The 17,597-nt window shown below is 43.0% G+C and overlaps 1 protein-coding gene across 10 annotated transcripts in view; it reads left to right on the top strand.

Annotated features, from left to right (window-relative positions):
- Nucleotides 1-11,556, top strand: part of gabpa (GA binding protein transcription factor subunit alpha) — a 55,382-nt gene extending 43,826 nt beyond the window's left edge. For all 10 annotated transcript variants that reach the window (XM_069889017.1, XM_069889018.1, XM_069889016.1 and 7 more), the window contains 3 exons: nt 2,604-2,744; nt 5,024-5,216; nt 10,950-11,556. In XM_069889017.1, coding sequence (XP_069745118.1) covers nt 2,604-2,744; nt 5,024-5,216; nt 10,950-11,181 — 566 coding nt within the window. In that variant the 3' untranslated portion in view covers nt 11,182-11,556. The remainder of the gene's footprint in view (nt 1-2,603; nt 2,745-5,023; nt 5,217-10,949) is intronic.
- The last annotated feature ends 6,041 nt before the right edge of the window (nt 11,557-17,597 follow it).

Below are 17,597 nucleotides of genomic sequence, written 5' to 3' on the forward strand. Positions count from 1 at the left end.
TGTTTGACAGCTACTTGGGTCATGTTGATTACAGGTTGAATTGTTTGTCTTTCTGAGGAGTTATAAAAGGAATTAAATGTTCTGTAATCAGAAACCACTCTGGCTTTATGATGGAAAGGTCATTGATAAAGCAGCTGAAAATATTTGGGCTTTGCGCAGTGTCCTGGGAGACTCTGGGGTTCTAAAGCTGAGATAATTGACCCTCATTTTTTTTTTCATGTGAGCTATGACTGAGTTTCTCCAGAATTGTTTTTAGTGAAAAATAACCATTTTCTTGTCACACAGTCCGAAGCTGTGACAGGTAATCTTGAACACCATGCCTCTACAAACTGCAGAATGCAGGTTTCACATGGGGTGAGGACAGCAGTTTAGAGGAGAAATGCCGTGATTTTTTTTAAAACCTGGAGAGCAACAGATGTCTGGAACAGGGTGTCAGGTGTATTGATGGAAGCAAATGCTATTATCGTATTTCAGGCTTCTAAATAGACACGATTATACCAGAATTGTAATTTCATTTGGGCATCGTGTTCAGCACAGATGTTGTGGACTGTTCTTGTTCTTTCCTATGGAATTCAGCACTTTGGGTGAAGATATTGAATCAGTTTTTCCAAAAACCAACTGGTTGGTGGTGAGTAGTACTGCTTTAATAGTAAAATCAGTGACTCCTTTCATCATTCTACTGATTATTTCAGGGTCAGCTACTGGGCAGAAGTTACCTAGGTTGGATTTGCTTGATGATGAGAGGTCGTATGCATGCATATTGGTAGTTAGGTCCCAATATTGTAACTGGAGGTGAAGTTGGTTATGGAGCGCAGGTCTTCAGCTTGACAACTGGGATACTCTCTCCTCCTTTGCTCTACCTTGGCACCACGTGGGGTGAATCAGCTGTCTTCTTTGACGGGGGGGGGGGGGGGGGTGGGGAGTTGTCCGCGTCTGATCGAACTTGACTGCAAATGCTTCATCTTGTCTTCAGCACTTATTCAAGGCTCTGCTACTGTTGATGACAGAGGCTTTGTTGGAAGCTGCCTTGTGCAAATATACTTGTGCATTTAATAAACACCACGTAAAACAATTTGTAAGTATTTCCTAAAGTTGGTCAAATTTTGAAAGAAAAAAAACAAATAACCAACGACCAAAATTATTATTGACGCAAAATCCACTAATCCCTTTCACAATAGATAACCTTTCCTTTAGAGAATGGGAGAGAAAAGGGATCAAAAGAATAGAAAATTGTTTTTTGGGAAATAATTTATTATCTTTTGAACAAATTAAGTACAAATATGGTATAACTCAAGGTACAATGTTTGCATACCACCAGCTGAAAACCTACTTAAAGGACAAACTGGGAAGCAGGCTGAGGTTACCAGAAGGAAGCAGCTTTGAATCTGTGATTACAGACACAATGATAATTAAAAGATTTATAACAAACGTACATCAAGAGAAAGAGAATGATAAAATAAGCTGTAAACCCAAACAAAAGTGGGAACAAGATCTAAACATAAAGATAAAAAATGAAGAATGGGAAAAGTTATGCTCCGGAACTATGAGAAATACAATAAACACGAGGTTACGCATGATACAATATAATTGGTTACACAGGCTATACACCACATCCCAAAAGTTAAATAAATGGGACCCAACAGTATCAGATAGATATTTTTGCTGTAAGAAGGAAACGGGAACAACAGTACATGCAATTTGGGCATGTGAGAAAGTGGAAAAGTTTTGGGAAGATCTAAATCAGGTATTAAATAAAATCACAAAAAGCAAATACCAAAAAATCCAGAGATCTTTCTTCTAAGTAATATAAGAAGTAAAGAACTAGGCCTCAAATTGGATGAAGCACAAAAAAGATTTATTATGATAGCCTTAGCTGTAGCAAAAAAATATATAATGTCAACCTGGAAATCAGAAGAGAGCCTGAGAGTACAGCAATGGTACATAGAAATGAATTAATGTATTCCATTGGATAAAATAACACATAACTTAAAAAATAAAGTCACATTATTCGAACAAATTTGGGAACCGTACATGGAACACAACAGAGAGGGCCTACCGCGAACCTCCACCCCCTAAAATGATAGAATGAGAAGAAGACAAAATAAACTGACTCAAGTGTGTAAAAGTAGATGACACAATTTTCATATATATTTTCATAGTGTGATGACATTGTTTAATGGGTTTATTGCATTGTATATGTTGATTGTTTAGTGGGTAAGGAGGTGGGTGGGAAGGGGAGAAAATTACACTGTGTATATTCAAGAAGGAAATGTTTGTAAATTTTGGTTAATTATGGTTCATAGTGTGAAAAATAAAAAAAACTTTTAATAAGTTGGTCAGATTTTAATTTTAGTGAAAGGTTGTAAATTTTGGCTCTGAAACTTTGTTTTATCCTTTGATCAACCGTTCAAAGATAGTTTCAGGATTGTGTTGGTGACTGAGATCAAATGGGATTTAACCATTCATAAATTGTCTGGGATACTTAAAAGGAACAAATGCTATTGATAAAATCTGAACTGAACATTGCCAGACAAGGTATGAGCATGGTTTTTTGCACCTGCTGTTTAACTGATCTATTTTGAGCTTTTTTTTTTTATTTTCAGCTGTCCAAATAATTCCTGCCACAGTCCAGCCAGCAACTCCCACCACCATTAAAGTCTTCACTGGAACACCCAAGCCTGCCAAAGTCCCACGTGCTCCACGGATCTCTGGTGAAGACAGAAGTTCTCCCGGGAACAGAACAGGTAAGAGGAAATTAGGTTTTGAAGGCCTGGATGTTCTTTCCACAGCCTGGGCTTGCTAGCTGCATCTGCCCTGAACCTGCATGTATTTGGAGTGGGTCCCCAGTCACGAACCTCTGCAAGGGAGTTGGCTCCCAGCTGATCAGTGTGGCCCAGCAGAGCGTGGGATTTTCCCCAATGCAAATTGCAAACTCGGCACAAGAGATACTCTAGCTGCCAATGTAGCCAAGATTTTTGCTTTCAAATATTCAACAACTAATTAGACTTGCTACAAAAATTTTAACTCTTTAAATTGTTAAAAATCTAAAACATTAACAGTTAAATAAATGAAATAAGCTAGTACTTGCCCTTCGGGCTTTTAGTTCTCCGTCCAAATAGTTTTACAGAATGGAAACAGGCCCTTCAGCCCAACACATCCATGCCGACCCATAACGGTAGCAGCACTTCAAGTGTAAAGAAAGCAGTTAAAAAAAACACGTTATAACACCCAAGCAGTGAAACACGGACGTCTATAGACACTGATGGTAGAAAAAACACACAGAAATGCTGGAGGAACTCAGCCGGTCTCGCAGTATCCATAGGAGGATAAGATGTATTTTGGAAGTTTCAGACCTGAGCCCTTCAAGGTACAAGCAAAAGGCAGGCAGTGCCTGAATAATGACTAAGAGAGAAAGAGGGAAGAATGGGAGGGTGAGGAGTCCAGACCAACAGATAATGTGATAATTGGATATGATGAGAATTGATTTTGGCTCTGGAAGGAAAAGGAGAGAGAGAGAGAAAAGGGGGGGTGGGGAAGGGAGGCAAAAGAACGAAGATGGGGGAGGGTTGGGGTTTAACATAAACCAGATAAGTTGATGTTAATGCCATGCGAACCACTTGTCCAACTGAGTCAACATCAGCTCTAGGTGCAATCCCATCCATCTTATTCACTGTAATCTTTTCTACGTAACATACCCATCAACTCCACACTGTCCTTCAGACAAATTGCACTCACACCAGGTCCACACTTGCAGCAGACCACTAACCCGCCAAGTTGTAGGCCCGTGGAATGTGGGAGGGAAGTGGAGCCCCTGGAGGAGGCCAGCGAGATCACGAGGAGAACTTGCAAAGGCAGCACCGGAGACTGAACAGGGTGGGTCAGTTTTTTAGATAAGAGAGGTGACGTGATGGAAGAGTATAAAATTAATTAAACGGGCCTTTCCAACCCGTGCTGCCCAAATACCTTAATTAGCCTTCAACCTCTGTACGTTTTGAAAGGAGGAAGGAAACACATGCAGACATTGGGCGAATGTACAAACTCCTAACAAACAAAGAAAGATTCAAAACCCAGTCACTGGCGCTGTAATAACGTTGCGCTAAACGTGAGTGTGCAGATAGGGTAGATAACCAAACTCCGTTTCCCATGGTAGGAGTGTCTAAAAATAGAGGGCATAGGTGAGAGGAAGGAGGTTGAAAGTGAACCTGATGGATAAATTCTTCCACATAAAGAATACATAGTACCTGGAATGATCTGCCAGAGGAGGTGGTGGAGGCAGGAACAGTAACATTAAAAATGGACAGGTACTTGAATGAGCAGGGTAGAAATGGGTATAGGTAGGTGCAATTAGTACAGATAGATGTGATGGTTGGCATGAGGTGCTTCAGGCAATTTTTGCTATGGTCAATCCATCTGCTTTGCAGCAGGCAAAAGCAATTTCATGTAATATGACACTGTTTTATTACAATGACAATAAACTGAAACTTGAATCAATCTGGTGAACCTCCTCTGCACCACCTACAAGGCCATTGCATCTCTCCTCAAGTAAGGAGACCAAAACTGCATGCAGTACTCCAGATGTAGCCTCGCCAGTGCCTTGTGCAATTGAAGCATAACCTCCCTGCTCCTAAATTCAATCTCTCTAGCAATGAAAGCCAACATCCTATTTGCCTTCTTGATAGCCTGCTGCACCTGCAAACCACTTTTGACCACTCTTCCTTCAAGTCCGTGACTGAACTGAACATACCATTTTCCTACCCTATCCCTTGATCTGAACACACCATTTTCTTGCCCCATCGCTTTTTTATCCAGAAAACTGCCTTGAATGGAATTAAATAACTTGGTAAGAAAATCTAATGATACACCACCCTCTGAATAAGCAGTCCCCATTGCTCAGCTGGTTCCTAACACCCTCAGTTTGTTAATTATTCATGTTAAAAGCTTCAAAATGCATCTAAAAATACAAAGTTGATTTGTACTGCTTGGCATTGAAGCAGAGACTGATACAGCAATGTGTGCTATCTAGGCAACAACGGGCAGATCCAACTCTGGCAGTTCCTCCTGGAGCTTCTGACAGATAAAGATGCAAGGGACTGCATTTCGTGGGTCGGCGATGAAGGGGAGTTCAAGCTGAACCAGCCAGAGTTGGTGGCTCAAAAGTGGGGTCAGCGAAAGAACAAGCCTACCATGAACTATGAGAAGTTGAGCCGAGCGCTCAGGTGAGTAAACTGAGCCATGTTGCCTGACCATTTTATTGTAACTGAGCAAAGTATAGGCATGCACCCAAAAAATAAAATGGTGGGGAGAGGCAGGGAAGGAACACAGTCCCAAAGGCAGGAGATGATAGGTGGATAAGGGAGGAAGGGTACACCAGCAAACAGGGGTTTGGGGCAGATGGCTCTGTGGTTGGAGAGGAAAGGTGGTGGAGAGCTGAAGGAAAGAGGACAAAGGAAATGAGAATGGGGAATAAGCTAGCAGAAACTGGTTGGACCATCTGTAAATTGGAGGAGCCCCACTTAATTTCCTCTCTGAGCACTCTCCAACTGGATGGCATTAACATCAACTTCCCCAGTTTCTGCTTGCCTACTCCCTGTTCTCCCCCTCTTCCCTATCCCTCTTCTTCCCTCCACTGCATTCCCTCTCCATTCACAGAGCCATTCTCCCTCCCTTAGCTATCTATTACTTTATGCCTTGGAACGGTACTCTTTCCCCACCCCCACCACCATTTTGTTCAGGCACCTTGCCTACATTTTGCTCAAGCCCGAAACATTGGTTTTGTATCTTTATCTTTATCTTTTCTACATAATGTAAACTGTTTGGCCTGCTGAGTTTCTCCAGGATTGTGCTTTCACTTGGAGTACAGCTTTTCTCTGGTTGTGTCTGGTGAATCAGACCTAATGAAACAGTGAATTAAACCACTCGCCTACTCCACATCCTTTCACATCCCTTCGACCCACTAGCCTCCCTTCCTGGACATCCCTCACTGTACTTAAATTATAGTTCCTCGCAGAATCCTTTCCTGCTCAGGTAGGAGTCTAATACTGGAGGGAATACACTTAAGGTGAGAAGGGACAGAGTTAAAAGGGACCGGAGGGGCAACTTTGTTTTTACTCAAATGGCGTTATGTGAGATGAACTGCCAGATGAAAGGGTAGAGGCAGATACCATGGAGGTCTATTTTTGCTCATGTTGCAATGGCTTCTACATCAGTGAGACTAGGCATCGTTGAGCACTTTTACTCTGACCGTCTCAACACCAAGATCTTCTGATGGCCAGCCGTTTTAATTCCACTTCCCATTCTAGTCCATGGCCTACTTTACTGCCAAGTTGAGGCCACACACAAATTAGAAGCCCTTGATTTCTATTTTGGCAGTCTCAAACCAGATGTCAAATCAACCTCTATTTTTCCTTCCAACCACCCCCAACCCCCACCCTCCCACATTTGTTTTCCCTGATCCCTCTAGCCTTTTCCTTCTCTTTTCCTTCCCCTGGTTCACCCACACCTTCTTTCCTCTGGCTGCCCACCCCCTCTTTGCATGATCTAGTGTCCTGTCCTATCAGAGCACCTCTTCCTTAGCCCTTTGCCTTTTTATCCTATCACCGAGCTTCTTGCATTATTTACATTCCCTCTGCACTCCTATTCACTATAATCTGCCAGCTCCTGCCGCTCTTCACCCCCCCCCCCCCCCCCCCAATATTATTTTATTCTTTTCTCTTTATTCCCAGTTCTGTTGAAGGGTTTCGGCCCAAAGCATCAACTCTCTATCCCCTTCCATGGATACTGCCTGACTGGTCTTCCAGCATTTTGTGTGTTAATCCTTTAGGTGTGCTTTTTATTTTCCCCCTCTGTAGTTCACACAAAAATATTTTCACACCCCATTGAAGCTTTAACTGTTCTCTGTGATTGAAGCTATAATTTTAATTGGGCCTAGTTGCTCTTTGAATGTTGAGTCAGTGAATGAGCCATGAACTGGATGTGAAGCCATCCTTTTGAGCAGAGAGATCTCCCACTAGCTTCTAAATTTACTACACACTGGTAAAATGGCCTTCATTTTGTAGATTTTAGAAAGGTCTGTGTTGGGCCGTGTCTGATTCCTGTCATATTCTCTACGCCATAAGTGCCCTGTGGTTATTAAGGCATTTTGGATTGCTATATAAATGTCATTTGTGTGGAAGGTGTACTCTGTGTGTACTATGGTCTGGGGATGCACTGTTTTGTCAGATTGCATATGTATATGTACAATCAAATGACAATAAACCACTTGAACTTGAGAAATAGGATTTGTCTCCTCAGAAGGCTGGATATTTTTATAACTAAAATAAGTGACAAGGGGAAAAAAAGTGCTTGCAGTACAGGGGCGAGAGATGAGCAAGGATTTCCCTGGATTAACACGTGGAGGGCAGTTGGTCTTGAGGGGAGAGAGTAAGGAGCTAGTTTAACATTATTTGAACTGAATTTCATTGGAGGTTTTGGGGGGGGAATACAATTCATTTTCTGGTAAGCTTATGTGAAGGTTGTGTTTTCAGGAAGAAGAGGTGAAATTCTTAAGTGAATCATTTATTGAACACCACCTGTTCCTGTGAAGTTCTGTCTTTCACCTCATCCAGTCACCACAGCTTCCCTTAACGCTAAGAGTGACTCACGCCTGTGATTTTTTTTCTCTGTGAGATCGTAACCATTTACTATCCACCTCCTTTGGTGTTCAGCTCACTTGAGGAGAGGAGGGGGAGAGGCGACAAAGGAATCGATTTTCTTTGAAGCTCCAAGGTGTGAAAACATTTATTGTAGTGGGGTAGAAAATTGGCAATTGCTTTTTACAGCCAATAATATGCTGGGTTTATTAAAGCAGAGGAGCATTAAAAATGCAGGAAATTTGTTTGTGGTCTGTCAAGTCTGTTCCATGAGAGCCGGACTGATCTACAGCCTCGTCCATTCTTCTATTGGGCCCACGTGTTCCTCGATTCGTTGAATCACAAACCTCTATCAGTTCATTTTAATAAGCTCATTGATGTAAGTGAGAGGTAGAATCTGTGAAAGCAAGAGGAAGAATTGATGGGAGTGTGGCGAGAAGAAAATAGGTTATTGTAAGGTTAATGTAATTAAAATAATTAGGGATTGGTCGTGCGATGTGAAACATGAAAGTCTGCAGATGCTGTGATTGCAGTACAGGAGAGAGCAAAGGTGACAATTGATAGGGAAAGGGGTAGGGGGTTGCTCTGTGAATGCAGATCTGGGGAAACCGGGACAAGGAAGAGAGAAACAGCTGGAGGAAAGAGATGGGGGGGCGGGGGTTCAGGGGCTAACAGAAACCAGAAAAATAGAGGGTGCCCAGTCGAAACATGACTGTCGAAAATTTCCCTCAAATTTGCAGGTGGTCTCAGTTTGGCAGTATGTAAACTCGATGGGCTGAAGGGGCTGTTTCTATGCTCTGACTCTGTGGCGGAAGGTCTGCAGTTGTCCCTTGAATTGAAATATTTCACAGTTTAAAAATATAAGGGCATCTCCTTTTGCCTGGACAGCAGACATTCTTGATCTGAGACCACCCTTTCTTCCTTATTCTGGATAATTTAGAACTAACTTGTCTGTATGTGTGCCTCTCTTCCCCCACTTCCACCTCCCCTGCCCCCCACCCCCACCCCCACCCCCGCTTCTCAGCATAAAGTATGTTGCAGTGGGATCCTCTTGTTTATCTAAACTAGGTCAATTTTGATGTATCCCGATGAGACAACCCCCCTCGCTCCAGGAATTTGCTAAATTCACGCTACACTGTCTCAAAGGTACAAGTGTGATCTCACCAGTATTCTTTACAAGTGCAGTCACACTTCACCTCAGTGGTCTAAACCAGCCATTCTTAACCTTTTTTGGCTATGGTTGCCCCTAGGACACTGCTCAAAGTTTATGGACCCCCTTCCCTGTAAAGAAGTCCAGTTTTGGTTTCCTCCATACTTCTCCCCTACCAACTATATTTTTAAAAAAAGCAATAAGTATTTGTAAGGTGAAAAGAAAACCAGGCTTTTACCTAAATGTGAGAATGGCTGCTCTAAACCCATTGCAGAGGGCATCACTGTTCAATTTGCCTTTCTAATGTCTTGCTGTTGAGTGTTTTGTCAACTTTGATTTCCCCGTGAACTTGTATTTATAAGTTTCACCACACAAAAATATTTTCTACTTCTTAGAACAAATAATCTCATTTACTGGCATTGCACTCCATCTGCTTCCTTCATTGCTACTCACCTCATTTGTGCATCTTGTTGCATGTTCCTTGTGCTCTATTTTCTCACCTAGTTCTGTATCATTGTCAAGTCTGGTAACATTGCACACTAGCTTCATTCAAGTAAACAGCTGGTAGCCCTGCCAATCTTGCAGTAACCTGCCAACAAAAAGGCCTTTTTTGTTTTGGGTCTGTAACCCTGTAAGAGAAATGAATGGTGCACTTTGTAAAACACATTGCCACGTGACGTGGGTTCAGTCCCGACTTCCGGTGCTGTCTGTGTAGAGTGTGCACGTTAGAACGTAGAACATTGCCTGGCCCTTTGATCCTCAAAGTTATTCCTACAAAAAAACTACCTTGTAACCCTCTGTTTTTATTTAATTTGTGTGCCTGTCTAAGAGTCTCTGAAGTGCCCTTAATGTTTCAGCCTCCACCACCACCCTGGCAAAGCCTTCTGGGATCCACAACTTTTTTTAACCTTGCCCATTATGCCTCCCCTAAACTTTCCTCCCTTCACTTTGTACAGATCCCCTCTGGTGTTTGCTGCTCCCGCCCTGAGGAAAGATGCTGGCTATCTACCTTATCTACGCCTCTCAGAATCTTTTAGTCCTCTGTTACATCTCATCCTTCTCACCTCCAAAGAGAAAAGTCCTGGCTCTGCTAGCCTTGCCTCACATGACTTATTTTCCAACCCTGGCAACATCCTGGTCAATCTCTGCACCCCCTCCATAGCTTCCCCATTCTTCCTATAATGAGGTGACCAGAACTGAACTCAAAATTCTAAATGTGGTCTCACCAGAGATTTGTAGAGTTGCAACATGACCCCTCAACTCCTGAACTAAATCCCCCGATTTATGAAGCCCAGCATCTTATGGGCCGCCTCAACTATCCTATCTATCTGTGTGGCAACCTTGCGAGATGTGTGGATTTGGAGCTCCTGTTCTCCCTGTGATTTCCTCCTCCTATGTTCCATATAGTTTGTAGGTTCATTGGCCCTTGCATGTTGTGGAGGGGTAGAAATTAGCGAAGAGCTGGCCGGTGAAATGATGGAAATACAGGGGAGAATAATGTCTAAATTGGTGCTTCTTTTTTTTCCCACATACAGGCTACCTTTAAGTATTCCTTTACTTGGACTCTTGACCAGTAGTGGTTGGGGGGAGTGTTGCTGGCAAGTTTGAGGCCCTTCCCAGATCAACGACAGGAATTTCATTTGGTGGGAAAATGTTTTAATGTTGTCTAATTTTCAACCTTGTATTTGCTGCCTCTCTATGCAGTCACAGACTACAGGTTGAGAAGTACTGGTTTAAGTGGTTGCTGGACAGTTGAAGGGGTTGATGGGCCAAAAGGTCTGTTTCCATGCTGTAGGATTCCATGCAATACACAAAAGTGCTGGAGAAGCTCTGCAGATCATGAAGCACCCACGTTAACCAGCATTTCAGGCCTGAGCCTCTGGAATTCCCAATGAAGAGCTCAAACCTGAAACTTTGGTTACTCTTCACAGCGTGTGGATGATGTTTGACCTGCTGAGTTTCTCCAGCACATTTGTTTAATGCACTCAACCCCAGCCTCTTTCAGATTTTCCTGTTTAACTGTACGGTTCTATGACAGTGAAAATCAAAAGAAGGTGTACCCTTGAAGTGCAGGGGTAGAGAGGGGCAAGTTTGTAAGTGGTCAAAAGGAGGGAAAACTAAGTGGCATAGTTTTAATTGGTGTCTGACTGCTGGCCCTCTTTTGTGCTCAGATATTACTACGACGGAGACATGATCTGCAAGGTCCAGGGGAAGCGATTCGTCTACAAGTTTGTGTGCGACTTGAAGACGCTCATCGGCTACAGCGCAGCAGAGCTGAACCGCCTGGTCACAGAGTGTGAACAGAAGAAACTGGCCAAGATGCAGATCCACAGCATGGCCGGGCAGCCGGTCACCACGGTAACGCTGGCTGCGGCCTCGCTGCAAACTGACAAGGACAGTTGAAGGATCTTGCCCGAGGCCCGTCACTTGGTGTTGGGGGTGGGGGGGGAAGGGTTTGGTGGGGGTGGTGTGTGCCCTTCTTTTGAGTGGCACCCACCCTCCAATGACCTGATTGGGGTCGACCGTTGGCTCTTCTTCCTGTTTCTGGGACTGTACAGTGAACACTTTGCCTTGGCTAAAGGCTGAGGCAGCGACTCCGTGTCCCGCTGTCTAATTGTACACTGCCTCAGCAGTGCAAAATGGGGCAGCCTTCAGCAGACTTTATGGTATGTTTTAAAAAAAGTGTACCTGCTTCACCTTATTCTATCAAATTTTTTGAGTTATTTTTGCAGATATTTTTACCCTTGTGTGAATTTTGAATAAAAAAGGTATACTCCATTCTGCCTCTTGTGATACCTGTCCCTGCAGTTATAAAAAGTGATTTCCTGAACCTTCACTGCTCTTCCTCTCTCAGTTCAAGTTTATTGTCATGCATACTGAGAAAGCTTATTTTGTGAGCTGACCAGCTAGTTAACCCATACATAATACAGCAAGTAAAAAATGTAATACAAAGTGCAGAGTTACAGCAATTAGTTCAAACAGAGTGCAGGCAACTTTATGTGCTTGTGTGGAGTTCATTCAGGAGTCTGATAACAGCAAGAAAGAATGTTGCGTGATCTTGCCTTTGGCTTGTTCTTTGAGCTGGTTTTCTTTGTGGGGGCAAGCCCTTTTCATTTGGCGCCACCCCTGTTCAATCCAAATGTGACTAACCTCTACTTGTAGCTGGTACCCTCTGAAATGGAATGCTGCTTGGATTAGTGCGCAAACTTGGGTTGTTTTTTGTCGGGACCGTTGGAGGATGATGGGAGAGATTACAAATGGTATTGATAGGATAGATGATCAGTGGGACTAAGCAGATTCTCTCCATTCTGTGTACTTCTGCACAAACATGATATATTCTTACCTTGTTGCTTATCATATCCAATTTACAACTTTTGTTGGTCTGGATTCTTCCCCTATTGTTTGAACTCTTGAGATTTCCTGCTTCTGGCTTATTCCTCGAAGAAGGGCTCAGGCCTGAAACTCTATAGATGCTGAAAAGTGGCTGAGTTCCTCTCGCATTTTGGTGTATTTTTACTACAATCACGGTGTCTGCAGGCTTTCATGTTTCACTAATCAGATAAATAGTTTGATTAGATGGGCCGAAGGGTCTGTTTCTGTGCTGTCCTGTTGCAACGTTCTTTAGTCTCCAAACATTTATTTTTTTTTTAATTAATTTTGAAAAAGGGTGTTCACCCACTGACATAGCCCCAGACCTGCTCACACAAAATGCCAGATGATCTACTTGATCGATTATTGGGAGGTGTTCGATCTGTACAACATGGCAGGAACACTGCAATTATTCTGCTGAAGTAAATTTTTTGAGGTTGTGTTTTTTTTTAATCCAAGTGGGTTAGAAAACTGCATTTTTTCTACTTTGAATGCCTGAACCCAAGTGCAGGAAATGACAGATTAGATGGCGTTGCAAGAACAAAGGAAACTTCTTGTCTCCTGAGGAGGAGTGAACCACCCCTGGCATGTGGTGAGCACAAAGTGGCTACATCAGTTGATGATTCGACTCGTAAAACAATCCTCAGAATGTACCATTGCAACTTGCTGTGTATGACCTTCAATAATCGACCTTCCATCTATTTCTAATAAAATTAGTAATGGTAATGGCTACTTTTGACAAGCCCAGGAGTTATCACCCACACTAGTGACACCAATTTGGAATTGACTGGGGTACAACATAGCCAATGAGTTCATTAGTACTTAGTAAAAATGCTGGGGGAATTCAGCAGGTCATTGAAGTCTCATCAATTTTATAACAGCAGAAACAAGGTACCCTATTTCTACGTGACAGTCTTCTAAAAAGAGAGTGGTAATGGTTGGATAATCTGGTTTAATGATGGTGATTGAAGAACCGCTGTTGGCCAGGATGCCAAAGTGAGCTCACCAATTCTTCTTTAAACTCCTGCTGTGGCACCTTTTGCATCCAACTGAGAGATGGTTGTTTTAACATCTCACCAATGTAGAGGGGCGAGAGGCAGCGGACTCCCACAGGGGCTAGGGAGTGCATGAGAGAGAAGAGGGTGTTTTTAAAAAAAAAAATTAGAAAGCCTTTGAAAGTGGTGTACACAACACCTTTACAGCACCAGTGATCGGGAATGGGGTTTGAATCTCGTGCTGTCTTTAAGGAGTTTGTGTCTGCGTGGGTTTTACCTCGGGGACTCCAGTTTCCTCCCACTTGGGTGTGGATTAATTAGATATAAATTAGGCGGCACGGCCAAAATGGCCTGTTACCGTGCTGTACATTTAAATTTGGCGGTTGTTGTGCATGTTAAAGTCAGCCCGTGCTGTAAGAAAACCAGCAGAACCAAGCAAACGTACAACAGCTTCTTTATTAACCCTTTGTAATGCTAGCAGGAATGAGGGAATTCAAGAAAGAGTTTGTGATTCGTTCTCTCACTGAGCCCCACACTCAAAGCACAGAGTGTTCATCACATCCACAATTTGGGCAAGGGGTCTGCATGAGATCCTTACAAGTTTCACACACACACCTGCATTTTGTGTTTGCCATAGCACGTTAAACTGTAATGTCTGCAACCGAAAGGGTGTCCTTCACTCAAGGTTTATTTACGTTTCTTGTGGTGTCCTTTTACTATCTTACGACATACAGCACAGAGAAGGTATATTGGAAAGGTAATTATTTCCACCATCTTGCATTTTCTCACTTAATGCATTAATCCTTTAAGTATATTCGTAAAACTTGTTCTTTATACTGTGTTGTGGTGTGTAGCAGGAGTTTGGTTTAGAGAAGTATTATGGTTAGAACCTGAGCTTGTGGAACTAGTGTTAAACTGACACCAGCCCAGCTTCTACACTAGGTTCAAGGAACATAAAAACCTTTTGTAAAAGTCCATTCACCCACTGACATAGCCCCAGACCTGCTGCTCGCACTAAATGCCAGAGGATTTACTTGATTGAGATTATTGGGAGGCATCGATCTCTGCAAAGTGGCGGGCACACTGCATTTGTTCTGCTGAAGTACTTTTTTTTTTAGGTTGTGCATTTTTTTTTAACCCAAGAGGGTTACCAAACTACACTTTCCACTTTGAATGCCTGAACCTGAGGATGAACTGACAGATAAGATGGTTGCAAGAACAGACTTTAAGGAATCTTCTCATCTGAGGAAGTGTGGGGTGAGCACAAAGTGGCTGCATCTGTCGATGATTTGACTCGAAAAGCAAGGAGTAAATTAAGATTGCATCCTCGGAATGTACCATTGCAACTTGCCATGTATGGCCCTCAATAAGCCTAATAGTCTGAATATGCATGAGATTGTCTGATCTCTGAAGCTAAGCAAGCTTAGGCCTGGTCAGTACTTGGAGGGGAGACTGCCTAGGAACACCAGGTGCTGTAGGTTTCTTGGATGAAGTGACAACTCTGTCTGCCTTATGGTAGATGAAGGTTGAAGGATTTCACGTATCTAACATTCTAAATGTAGTATTATGTGACAATAATGGAACCTTTACCAATAATCGACCTTCCATCTATTTCTAATAAAATTAGTAATGGTAGGGGCTGCTATTCATGAGCCCAAAGTGGAACTTGATTGGGCTACAACATGGCCATAGTGAAAATGCTGGAGGAACTCAGCAGGTCATGCAGCCTCCATAGGAGGTTAAGGTGTATAACCAACATTTTGGGCCTGAACCCTTCACGGCCTTTGCAAAATGCAGGTGGGTGAAACACAAAAGTCTGCAGAAGCTGTGATTGTTGTAGCCAGAGATGCTAGAGGAACTCGGCTGGTCTCACAGAATCCATAGGGATTAAAAATATATTATCGATGTTTCGGGCCTAAATGTTTAGGAGCAAAAAGCAGGCAGGAGCCTGAATATAAAGGCTAGGTGAGGAGGGAAGAAACTCCAATAAGAAGAGGCGCAGGCAAAAGGCCATAATTGGACATGGCTAGCAAGACAGGAGAGGAAAGGTGAGAATTCGACATGGTTAGGGTTAGGGTTAAGGGTTAGGGTTAGGGTGAGAGGAAGAGATTTAAGAAGGACCCGAAGGATAATTTTTTTCCTTTCTCTGGATATTCCATGTCTGGAATAAGCTATCAGAAGGAGCTATAGAAGTAGGTCCAATTACAACATTCAAAAGATGCTTGGACAGATACAAGGATGTAGACCAAATGGGACTAGCCCAGAATGATAGTTCACCCATGAAAGGTTTCCCCAATCATCTGACTGTACAAATATAACCATGTGTACACAACACAGCAAGTAATAATCACATTTCACATTAAGGAAATATAATTTTAAATGTGCAAATATTTCAGAATAATTTACTTGTTTGATTTAAAAGAGACCCAAGTTGTAGGATATTGTTCATCAATCTCAGCCTGGGGAAGATGCTATTTCCTAACCTGGCAGTCATAATATTGATGCTCTTGCACCTCCTTCCTGATAGTAGTAGGTCAAAGATGATGTCTGGTTGGGATCGTCTGATTCTTTGAGCCCTATTTAAGCAACACTCCTGGTGAATGTCATTAATTGAGGAAAGGGAGACCCCAGTGATCATCTCGATCATTTTTACTGGTCCTCTGCATTGACCTCTGGTCCAATGCTTTCCACCTATTGTACCAGACAATTATATGACGCTCTCAGTTTATGTTTCTGTAAAATGATGTCAAGAGCGGAGCCTCCTCCACCCAGCCTAAGGGCGACTTATGGTCAGGGGTCCTGCACAGGTTGCTGGAGACTGGCACCTAGGAACCAGGATTTGAGAAGGTTCTGAGGGCAAGAAGAGCTCTGGAAGGGCCTCAGGCATAGAAGGCTTCCTGATGGTGTTGGAGATTTGGATCTGGAGCTCATCTTGTCGATGGATCACACAAGAATTTGTATGGCTGTAGGAGCACTGGAGACTAATTCACGGACACTCAGAAACATTGAAGGTACTCTCTTTTGCTTTTCTTTCTCTCTTACTGTAATGGGTGCCAGGCAATGCTAATGGTAAATCTGCCTTACAGCAGGCCGAAGGCAATTTTGTGTAATATTACATGTCCTGTACTATTAAATAACAGTAAATGAATCTTGAATTGTGAACTGCTTTGTGAGTATCTGATTCTCAACTGTAGTGATCAATCCACAAAGTGCAGGAGGGCATTAGATGTGATTATCTTGCATAAGTGAAACACGGGCATGTAAAGGTTATTTGGATTTTCGCATCTGTTTTGCCATTCAGTTGGATAATCTGCACCAGAACATCTATCCATTTTGTTGTAATTCATCCCCCTGAACAGACCTGTGGATTCATTCCCACTGTATCAAGGTGACAGTGTTGGAACTGCAGACAATTCCACTGTTAAGGTAGCAGGTGCTGATCAGGGTGGGGGGGGGGGGGGGGGAGGAAGGGAGGTGGTAGTTTGAGGGGCTTTGCACCTTCAGCCATTTATCCAAGGATTCTGCTTGCTCCCAGTGATCCCCAAGGGTCTCAATTCACCCCCCACTTTGAGCGATTATGGGTTTTGGGATTCTCAGGGGTCGGTGAGGATGTTGGTACTTTTAAAAGAAAAATTTCAAGAGACCTTGAGAACATCCTTGAAGCTGCTCTTCTTTCATCTAATGTCTTCCCATGATGCTTAGCACAGTGGCTTGGGAACCTGGATTGGCCAGTGATTGTAATTAGTGCCTGAACGTTGGGAACATTGGCCTAAAAGGACAATGGCGTCAAGTCACTTGTCCTTCCAATGGAGGTGAAAGATTTTGGGAGTCTGTTTCTCCTCAAGGCATTTATTTATTCCATTTCTATCCATTAAATTTGGAGGTCTGAGGCTTGGTCTTCAAACATTCTTCTCTCTGCTAGCATACCAAAAGTAATGATGCATTAGGAGAGTATGACCTGGGTTCCAATCTGGCATTATCTGTAAGGAGTGTGTACTTTCTCCCCTTGATTGTGAAGGTTTCCTCCAGGTGCTTCGTTTTCCACCCACCCTTCAAAAATGTTCGGGGTATGTAGATTTATTGATGTATTGGTGGGGGTGGTGCACAGGCTCATGGGCAGGAATGGCCTGTTACTATGCTCTGTGTCTAAATTGATTTTTTTTTTAATGTAAAGGTGCCACAGTTGGTGTAGCAGTTAGTGCAATGCCTTTACAGCACCAGCGATCGGGGCCAGGGTTTGAATTCCGAGCTGTCTGTCAGGAGTTAGTACGTTCTCCCTGCGTCTGCATGAGTTTTCCCCGGGGGCTCCGGTTTCGTCCCACCGTTCGAAACCTACCAGATTAATTGAGTGTAAATTGGGCAGCAATGGGTTCATGGGCCAAAAGGCCTGTTACCATGCTATGTGTCTAATTTTTTAAATATAAATTAAGATTTAAATCATCTGCCTTTAATGAG

The sequence above is a fragment of the Narcine bancroftii genome, chromosome 7, assembly GCF_036971445.1.
Source record: "Narcine bancroftii isolate sNarBan1 chromosome 7, sNarBan1.hap1, whole genome shotgun sequence".
Lineage (NCBI taxonomy): Eukaryota > Metazoa > Chordata > Chondrichthyes > Torpediniformes > Narcinidae > Narcine > Narcine bancroftii.